Below are 10686 nucleotides of genomic sequence, written 5' to 3'. Positions count from 1 at the left end.
GCTTGGTATTCTGTTTCAACTGCACAAGATCCAGAATTCTACCATCTTATGGTCGCTGCAGCCAAGATTGCCCTCAACCTTCACTGCTTCAAGCAGACCTTCCTTGCTGGTGAGCACAAGGTCCAGCAGCACTCCTCTCCTGGTTGGCTCATCCACCATTTGCATCAAGAAATTATCATCAGTGCACTGGAGGAACTTCCTGGACTGTGGATTGCTGGCTGTGTAGGCCTTCCAGCAAATATCTGGGTAGTTGTAATCTCCCATGAGAACCAGGACCTGTGATTGAGAGGCTACTGACAGCTGCCTGTAAAAGACCTCATCAACTTTCTCCTCCTGATCAGGTGGTCTTTAATAGACACCCACCATAGTATCACCCATGCTAGCCTGCCCCTTCATTCTTACCCACAAACTCTCAACTGCCTTCCATGTTTATAGGAAAGAGGAAAAGAAGTTAATTTTGAGAAGTTTATGTGTGAGTTAATACTAATGTCACCTGCCAAAAGTGAAAAATAAAATCAGGTATCTCAAAAATAGGCTAATGTTTCCTGCAACAATGAAAGAATGACGAAATCTACCAACATTTTAAAATATTCTGGGTTGTTCATGTACTTATCTAGTCATATTCTCATTTCGCCTTCATCAATGAACTTAGGGTAATGCAAAAATATATTTTTTATATATATTTTCTAACTAAAAATTTTTTAGAAAATAATACACTAGAATGACCATTTACCAAGTCAAATCTTGTAAATTACAATGATCTGAACTTTTTCTGCCTTTTTTAACTTCAAATACAATTTGATAACATCATTTATAGGTTTTAGGAGGAATATGACTGTGTAAGTCTAGGTCTAGATTGACGACTAGGTCTAAATCTAGAACGCGGCCTAGGTATATGTCCAGACTTGTGTATATGGGAAATCAGATTTTAAATATATTTCCATATATACATATACATAAACATATATGCACATGTGCATATACATATATTTAAAGTCTAGTATCTCTTATACAAAGCCTAGACGTTTATTATTCCATTGTATGGGGTACTATGATACAGAGCATGGTGTTCTTCATGTTATAAACATAGTACATTAAATATTTCTTGAAAGTTCGTATGCTGATGTTTTATTTACATTAATTTTTTACTTTTAATTTGCTTCTCTGCTTTGTGTGTGTATGGTAATTTAAACAATAAGGGTCCAGTTAAATTGGAAAAAATACTGTATTTAATAAATCATTTTGGCTACATGGAGTCATTGTCTAAAAAAATAATTCTTGAGTTTCTTCTTTGTTTTCAGTATGCAAATTTCATATAATTAGTGAGTGAAACTAAGATATCTCAGTTTTAGCCATTGAAAGGAGCTTGCTATCTAAAGCATTAATTAATTAACTTTATAGTGCAATATATTTAGGGTGAAACCAATGCCCATAATTAATTCTCTTCACAATATTTATGAGGAAAGCATAAGAAAATAGAGATAGCACAATAAAAGTATCTTTTTCTTTAAGCTTGCCACAGAAAGCCGATGTTAAATATAATTCCTCTGGTAATATAGAATAAAATATGTAAGATACGTCTTATGTTGCACCAAAATACATAGCTTGCATTGCATTTTATATGTGGCCAACATAACTGTTGTCCCCATCTTGCATTTCTCTCCACTATCTAGGTGACGGTTGTTTCCAGAGAGCTTGTTTCCTTCTCTTTCTACAGCTGATAATTTAGCAGTTCTATTTTAGTGTATGTTCTCCCCTAAGTGCATAAAGCACTTCTGACTGTTTTCCCTTAAAGCTCTAGAGAGTTAGGAAAACCTCTAGGCTGCTTCTGTTTATTGTACACACTTGCACCGTTAAGGGTTTATTTTCAACAGGAGGGAGACAAGTATAGAGATAAAGACCGATGTTGCATAGCATTCTACCAGTACCTCTTGCTGTACAGCGTAGCGTATGACCTATTTTACATACATATATTTATATATTTACCCTTAAATTGATTCTATTTTCTCATATAAACTAATTTGGCCCTTGGTGGTGATAGTTCACACTGTGTTTATAGTTTCTGCTGTTGGTACAAAAGTGCCTGTTCGATTTTTTTCACTGTCTGCTAGCTGTATCAGTCAAAATTACAGGCTAATAGTGAGACGGGCAGCTTATAATGCATGATAATCAATACTTAAAATCTGTTTCCTGTGAAGTGACATAAAAGAGTAGAGTGAAAAGACACAGATTTTCAAGACTAGAGCACCAAAACTCATGCAACGCAGGCTGTTTTCACTTCAAGGTCATTCAGTATTTGTTTCTTCTACTTTTCTGACTTCGTATTTAATTCAGTCACTGTTAGGATACCCAGGGAGCAGAAATGGAAAGTTAGTCGATACTGTGAATATGAATACAAGCAAAAACTACTTTAGCAAATGCAGAAAATTAGAAGTGGAAGGAAGATTTGGCATGCAATATATATATAACATATATATACATGCTATATGTTATGTATCTCTTTTACTTAGAGATTGCCAGGAAACTTTGTATTTTTATTGGCAATAATGAATAATGTAAATACTATGTAAGAGTTATTGTCATACCAAGGATATGCATATACACATGCATAAGAGCTATGATTTTCAAATCTTAGAATGTAAATTGGTTACAAAAAAAAAATAATGTAATTATTCTTGAAAATCTCAAAGCATAGTTTTTGGCACAGTGCTGAATACCTAGTGTAGTTAACTTATTTCCAGGGGCTGAGAACTGCTCTGATCTTTCAGTATAAATTTTTTTTCATTTCAATCTCAATTCAGGGTATAATTTAATTATTTTTTAAAAAACAAACATTTCAGTCAAATTTTTGAATGAAATTGTGTCAAAATAAAATTTCTCAGTTGTATATCTCATATACATGTATATAGACATTGTCAATGTAGATAGCAAGGAATCATATATAAATATATCACAGAATCACATTTGTTTAATGTATTTTAAGATGGTACAACACAGAACTATTACCTGAAAGGCAGGTAACACCTTCTACATGTGGTCTTTCTGTGGCTTGATAAAGTAGGCTATAATGTATTGAAATCTTCCCAGCTGTGTCCACTGATGGTCTCCCAGTACACTTTGAGGTCTTGACACATTACATGTGGTTTGAAAGTTTTACAAGAACTGTTACTTCTTTTTTTTTTCCTGTTTTGCTTTGTTTTGTTTTGTTTTGTTTTCCTATGAGAAAGAAAGGAACAAAGAGGAGTCCTGTTTTAATGGAAAACTGAGAAGAGTTAGAGCAGCAAAGAGTGTCTGATCATTGGTCAGAGTGTTGGTCCATTGATTGTGCAGTTCTGAGCATTTTATGGTAGCTTATATGCAACATTTTTTATTCATCTTTTATTACAAAAGAAATAAATTTGTTCACAAAAATTTATACAAAAGATAGATAAATTTACAAAATAAAACAGTTAGTTGGAAAGCTGATTAATTGCTTAGGGAAAACTTTTAAAGTGCCAGAAAACCTCTATCCAGCATTGTCATGTATTCTATAGAAGAGGAAAAAAAAATTAGGTATGGTTAGAGAAAAACCTAAATAAAATTCCTACTATTACTCCCTACTACTCAAGTTCACTTTAAAAACTAGAGAATGAGCTTGCCAGAAATTTATTCTATAGTATTAGGAGAAAAAGAACATAACTAATTAATACCAATCACTTGCAAAATATAAAGTTCTACAATTAAGACTGAAAAGAGTGGGATTGGGGAAATTTTTGTTTCTTTCTGTTGGGTTTCTGTGATAAAATATAATCAAACCTGGCTGCTAGTAACTACTTCCTGTCTCATGCTAAAGCTTGGAACTTTTCCCTCCAGTGCCTTTGCACCTATGTGCTTTTTCAAATATATTGATTTGATTTGATTTGTGGAGTTTTATATTTTCCTTTTTTTTGAGAGAGTAGCAGTTTCTCTTGGCTGTTTTAAGCAGCAACTGTTTGAAGCCGTAGAAGCTCTGTAAAATTAGATACAGAGAACTTTAGCAGAGATGAATTAATGGGTAGAATGTGATGTATACCAATGCCCTTTATTTATATGTCTTCCTTTTTATTAAGCAATTGCCACCACATATGTTGTCGCTCTGGTTATGCAAACCAATGCTATTGCATTCAAACAAAGTCAAACACCACAAACTTAAATCTCTTTCTTACATGCTTCTCACTTCTGCCCCTGCGTTAGAGTCCCATTGTTGAGATTGTCTTTAACTCTTGCTTGCCATTATGACAATTCTAATTTTTATTGTACATGGTGTACAATTAAACGGTGGTTTTAGTAACTGGCATGCAGCTTACTTCTGATTGGAGTTCATAGAATCATAGAATGGTTTGGATTGGAAAGGATCTGGAAAGACCATCTAGTCCAACCCCCCTGCCATGTGCAGAAATATCTTTCACTAGATCAGGTTGCTCAAAGTCCTGAGGTAGAAATCATCCAATGGAGCATCCACAGCATCTCCGGGAAAGCTGCTCCAGTACCTCACCACTATCATATTAAAGTTTATTCTACAAGTACAATCTGAATCTGCCTTCTTTCAGTTTATGCAGCCCAGGATAAGGCTGGCTTTCTGGACTGCAAGTACACATTTCTGGCACATGTCCAATTTTTCATCCACCAGTATCCTTCTCCACAGGGTTGTTTTCAATCTATTCATCCTCCAGTCTGTACTGATACTGGTAATTGCCTCACCTATGTTTGGGATCCTGCACTTGACCTTGTTGAACTTCATGAGGTTCACATGGACCACTCTTCAAGCCTGTTGTGGTCCCTCTGGATGGCATCCTGTCACTCAGGCATGTCAACCACACCTCTCAGTTTGGTGTGATCTGCAACCTTGCCGAGGGTGCACTCAATCCCACTGTGTCATCACTATGTCATTGATATAGATATTTAATAATGATGGTCTCAGTGTGAACCCTTGAGAGACATCATTCATTACTGGTTTGCACTTGGACATTGAGCCATTGACCGCAATTCATTGCACATGGCCACACAGCCAATTTCTTATCCATCTAACAGTCCATTAACTAAACCCACATCTCTTTAATTTAGCAGCAAGATTGTTATGGGGGTTCATATCAAAGGTCTTACAGACATCCTCACAGATGACATCTGTAGCTGTTCTATTGTCCACATATGCAGTCACTCTATCTTAGAAGGCCACTAGATTAGTCAGGCACAATCTTCTCTTGGTGAAGCCATGCTGGCTGTCTCTGATCACTTCACTGACTTCCATGTGTTCTGATATATCTCCCAGAAATATCTGTTCCATGATCTTATCAGGAACAGAGGTGAGGTTGACTCACTTCCATGAATTTTAAATTTAAAGCCTTTCTGCTACATTCTCTGCCTAAAAAATCAGTGTTCTCTTTTATTTTATGGCTTACACCCTGATTTAACTGATCAATGTGACGTAGCACAATTTTATTGAAATTTAAGTCACATTTATTCATGTCTTTAGAAAAGTGAACAGTCAAAGCTATTTACACTATTGTGTTCTCATAGATCATCTTCAGTGCTTCTTCCGTGTCAATATTCTGCAGTGAAACTGTCCATGAATCTGATGACGATATTGTAAGATTACAAGAATTTATTTTCTAATTTAGCAATATGACAATCACATAAATTTTTCCTACCTTTGGGCCAACAAATTTGTTCTACTTTTATGAAAACCTGCTATGTATGCCTCTCTATGTGTTTCATGTTTACATTTAAAGGTATTCTCATAGTTTTTTGTCTAATTGGAATCTCAGGCATTTTTAAAATACAAAATTCCTCAAATAAAATGAATATTTTAACCCATCTGTCCATTTTGTGGAAGAAAATTCTTAGTAGCTAGGGACTTGTGTGTAAGTGATTGAAACCTGGAGATGATAAAAGGATTTGTTCTATCAGTATTGACTAGAGAGTATTGAGAATGAGAAGAAAAAGAAAGCAACTTGGATTAGAGGTGTGATTTTCTAAAAAAACAGTTTTAAGTGGTATTTCTGGAATTTTTTTTTCTCCCTAACATTGTATTAGAGTGATTTGTGCAATTATAAAGTGGTAAATAGTGGCCCAAATGTACACTATTAGTGTAAAATAACAGACAAGCTAAGGTTTTAAAAGCAGAAAGTTTCTTCGAATTGTAAAATATAAAGTATCAAACTGTAGGTTCTAAAAATGCAATGAATAAAACAAAATCTTATTTAACTACATTCTTTGAAAGAAATAACAATATAGGAATCCTACCTGAAAAATATCAGTTCAAATAGTATGTCACAGTTTGTCATTCTTCCAAATTGTATGTATTGAGCCAATCCATCTTCACTTACTTTCACCAAAACAAAAGGAAAGGGGAAAACTGATTACAAGATCCATTCTCATGTCTAATAAAATTGCAATATGCACTTTTTGACAAGTTTATATTTAATGCATACTGATGCAAAATTCTAGGTTAGCAGGAAAAGTAGGGTTTTTAAGAAAATGTTTTTATTTTGTGACTGTCACATAACATAATAATTATATATGAAATGGAAGTGACAAAAATGAAAAGCCAGCTTGCTGATTTTTATGAACTGTTTGTATTTCCAGAAAGGCAGTCATTGCTCAGTTATTTGATTTGAAAAAATTAATCCTGATAATGCCTTTTGAGTTCCTTAAGTACTGTTCACTCTTTTCTAGGATGAGTTTTACAGAACAAAGCCTAACAGATTTCTACAGCAGATTAGTTTACAGATGATGCTCAATTCCACTGAGAATGATTCTCTAATGACCCCTTTATACTTCCATCAGGCTGTGTGAATGCTTTAATATGTAGAGAACAGAGTTAAATAAATCTATTGTCTCAACTAACAGGTTTATGCAGTCCTTCTGAAATATTTTAATTATAGCTTTTGCTTTTTCTCCATAATTAAGAAACCAGATGTCAAGTAAGCCCATCACGTGTTGATCATAGCCTATCCATTAGTTTAAAGAGATCCCCTTGTAATTAGATTTTTTGTCTTTCTCCTTTGTTTTACAGAGCAAGAAGAATGTGTTAACTGCACAGATGAATGCAGAGTGCTTGGTCATTCTGACAGGTGTTGGATGCCACAGTTCCCTGCAGCCAGTCAGGCTGAGAATGCAGATTATCGCACAAATCTCTTTGTACCCACAGTTGAAGCTAATGTTGAGACTGAGACATACGAAACTGTGAATCCCACCGGGAAAAAGACTTTTTGTACATTTGGGAAAGACAAGAGAGAGCACACTATTCTCATTGCCAATGTTAAACCTTACTTAAAAGCCAAACGTGCCCTGAGTCCTCTGCTTCAGGAGGTTCCCTCAGCATCGAGCAGCCCAACCAAGACATGCATTGAGCCTTGCACCTCAACAAAAGGACCACTGGATGGTTGTGAAGTGAAATCAGGAGCCTTGGCTGAAGCAAGCAGCCAGTACTTGTCAACTGACAGTCAGTACCTATCGCCTAGTAAACAGTCAAAAGACACTCCCTTCATTGCACCAGATCAGATGGCTAGGGCCTTTGCAGATGTGCATTCCCGAGTGAGCCGAGACTCGAGTGAGATGGACTCTGTTCTGGAGCAGTTAGATCGTTCAGCCCGGGATCTAGGCAGGGAGTCGGTGGATGCAGAGGAAGTTGTGAGAGAAATAGACAAGCTCTTGCAGGACTGTCGGGGAAACGACCCTGTGGCCGTCAGAAAGTGAGGGGGAAAATAAGGACAGGCTGCCAGTTACGTTCCTCTTCTGCTGATTAAAAGTAAATAAATAACTCAATCCCCTGGTGGTAACAGATTTACAGAAATGAAGACCAATGCTGCTTTAAGGCTTTTAGTGAACATCTGAAGTGCCCACAAGTATGTTCTTTTCACTGCTCTTTCTTTTTGACAGGTAACACTGGTTTCATTTTGGCCAAACTTTCATTAGGACAGAGTCAAGTACACTAAGAACAAAATGAAAGAAGGAAAGACGGTGCCATTTTGACAATCTGATAGGAAGGTGTGAGTAAGGAGGAATGGAAGTACGTCTGATACTTTAAGACTGTCCTCAATAGCTGATGCTGACTTTACTGTTTACGCGTAAACCCCAAGAAAAACAGGGTTGAATAATTCTTATCTGTGGTGGATTTCCAGCAGTCACCACAGGCTTCTACTGAAAGTCCTAAAAAGAGTTCTTGTAGTAGTCCAAGCGACACCAAACATTAACATTCATTTGTGGTAAACATTTATGTACAAAGTTATCTGCCACAAATATGGAAGAAAAAAAAAAGAACAAGATAACAAGAAATCCCATTCCAGATCATTATTCAACAAAACATATTCTGATCATTAGTAAAACACTTCATATCATGTTAAGGTTAAATGTAAAATGATATAGTCCATTTTGTCCTGCACACACATAAGGTAATTCACTTGATAAAAAGGAAAAAAAAAAAGATTTTAATATCTATTTAGCATTTTAGTGTCCAACAAAACTATAAATAGTTAGCAGTAAGTTTTAAAAAACTGAAGTAAAATAAGGTTTGAAAAAAATAATTACCTTCAAAGGTAATACACAAAAGAAACTAACATTATTAACACTTTTTTTATTCATTTGTGGACACTAAAATAGCTCAGGAAAGTGAAAATGTCTTAGACATCCACAAAAAATCACATGACCATTTAAATGTGCAAATGTAAGAAGATTCAGTGTGTTTACATCAAATGACATATTTTTATTGATTTATTGCAGATTCAGTGCATATGAGCCAAATTGTTGAGTGTATAAGAGCTATATTGTGTATTTTATTAAATTAATATATAGTTGTGTTGCAAAAATATTTGGGCTTATATTGTAAATGGCAAGTGTTGCCTCGGTAGCTGTCGAACTCTATGAGTTTTGTTTTTTCCTGCTTCCTTTTCCCCATGGATTGTGGGAAGCAGCGCCTCAGAGCAAAGTCTCTTGTTTAATGTATGGTCTACGAAGTACTGCAGTACATAATCTGTTCAAAATGTGTTTGAGTGAGCTGATGGAGCTAACTGAACGGCCTACAAATACATCCATCAGTCACGGTTATGTGCAAGTCCTTGTAGAAGCTTTTATTGCAAATCCACATTTAATAGAAAAAATTACACTCGAACCAACATCTGGAACCTCGTTGGTTTTGTTGTTTTTTTTCTTCCAAACTCATGCAGCCAGACTGGTTAATGTAGGATATTTGATTACTTCTTAAGAGATGCCACCATTTTGAAAGTTTTTCTATTAAGTTCATAGAGCTGAAAAATAAAGCAGTGCCAATGTGGCATGGGCAGTGTTTTCATCTGATTCTTTAGAATGTGCAATTGCTTATGGCAGTTCGAGATATACACTGCTTAGTTTGAGTGGTGTTTTTAGTTTGGTTTTCACTTGTCCTGAAAAGTATTTGCAGAATAAATTGGGATACAGTTTCTACTTTTATTATTTTTTCTAAGGGTGTTTTTATTGCATTTGAAAAAAAGCAAAATTGCCTTTATATGAAGTTAAAAACTAGCCCACATTCAAAATGAACTTGCACAGAACATTAAGAAGCAGAAGAATAAGAAGTTTAGCTCAGGATTTGTCCCTTATATACTTCAGGTACTCTGTTGGAAATACCACTATGGCACATTGTTTAAAAATGATGTATTGGATTTATAAAATTTATTCTTTACTATATAAACATATATAAAAGAGGTTGGCGATCTGAATTCCCAAAAAGCCATAGCTTTCATCAGCTCAAGAAAGAAAGCTGACCCAACAGTCTGTTTTGATGTTGGGATTGCTGCTAAATGGTGATTTTACCTAGTCAGTCCTACAATGAATTGTCTTTGTGGAGACAACCATTTTGACAGTTTGCTTTTAGCTCCTCCTGTTAAAGAAGTCTACAATTACGTGTAAAAAAAAAAAGGATCTTGTACATGTTTTGTCAAGCTACTCTCCATGTTTTGGACAATTTATGTATCTAAAATGTGGTGTTGTCTGTGTTATATAATTTTTAATTTTTTTTTTGGCCAGGAGACCCAAGACTGGTTTTGCTTGATAGCTTGATAGCTTGAAATTCCATAGTGGAGAGGATTTCTTATTGTTTGATCAGTCTCTTATACGTATTTCCGTGGTGCCCATCACTTCAGTGTCTGTGCACCAAGTCTTTAGCTCTGCCAGTGAGATCCATTATTCAGCAAAATCTAAACCAGTATGTAAATGCAGTCAAGTGATGGAGATTTGTGTATTTTATAAATGATTTTAACACTGAATAACCAATTGTACAATTCATTGTATGTTTCTGAAGACATAAAACCACAACATTCTGAGAAAGGGCTGTGCCAATGTAAGAGGAATTTACCTTAAGGCTCTCTGTCACTAGTGATTTACTAGCTTTAGCTGTTTAACACATTATCTGTATTTAGTAGTGATTATTTATTTACCACTCTGAGGTAATTCGGGATTCATGACTCACAGCTTTATAGAAGAGTTTAGAAAATCTTGCTTTTATTTAATTTGGCTGACAACTGCCTTGTGTTGTAGGTCTCTGGCATACTGCTTCCAGTAAGGATATTACAGGTTAAAAAATCTGTTTCACAACTTAGGACGGATATAAAATGAACCAATAAACCAGAAGAGCTTATACAATGCAAAGTTTGCTGGTTCAGTCAAAATTGACTGCACGAAGGAAGTACTACA

The 10686-nt window shown here is 35.3% G+C and overlaps 1 protein-coding gene across 1 annotated transcript; it reads left to right on the top strand.

The window, feature by feature from the left end:
- Positions 1-7033: 7033 nt before the first annotated feature.
- Positions 7034-8256, top strand: LOC104273053 (protocadherin-17-like; the record flags this gene model as incomplete). Its single annotated transcript, XM_009868250.1, has 1 exon — positions 7034-8256. A coding segment is annotated over one exon (683 nt), but the record flags the coding sequence as incomplete, so codon positions are not given.
- Between the last annotated feature and the right edge of the window lie 2430 nt (positions 8257-10686).

This window comes from Apaloderma vittatum, unplaced genomic scaffold (assembly GCF_000703405.1).
Source record: "Apaloderma vittatum isolate BGI_N311 unplaced genomic scaffold, ASM70340v1 scaffold3464, whole genome shotgun sequence".
Lineage (NCBI taxonomy): Eukaryota > Metazoa > Chordata > Aves > Trogoniformes > Trogonidae > Apaloderma > Apaloderma vittatum.
Note: the sequence above shows the minus strand (reverse complement) of the source record. Positions and strands in the feature narration are given on the sequence as shown.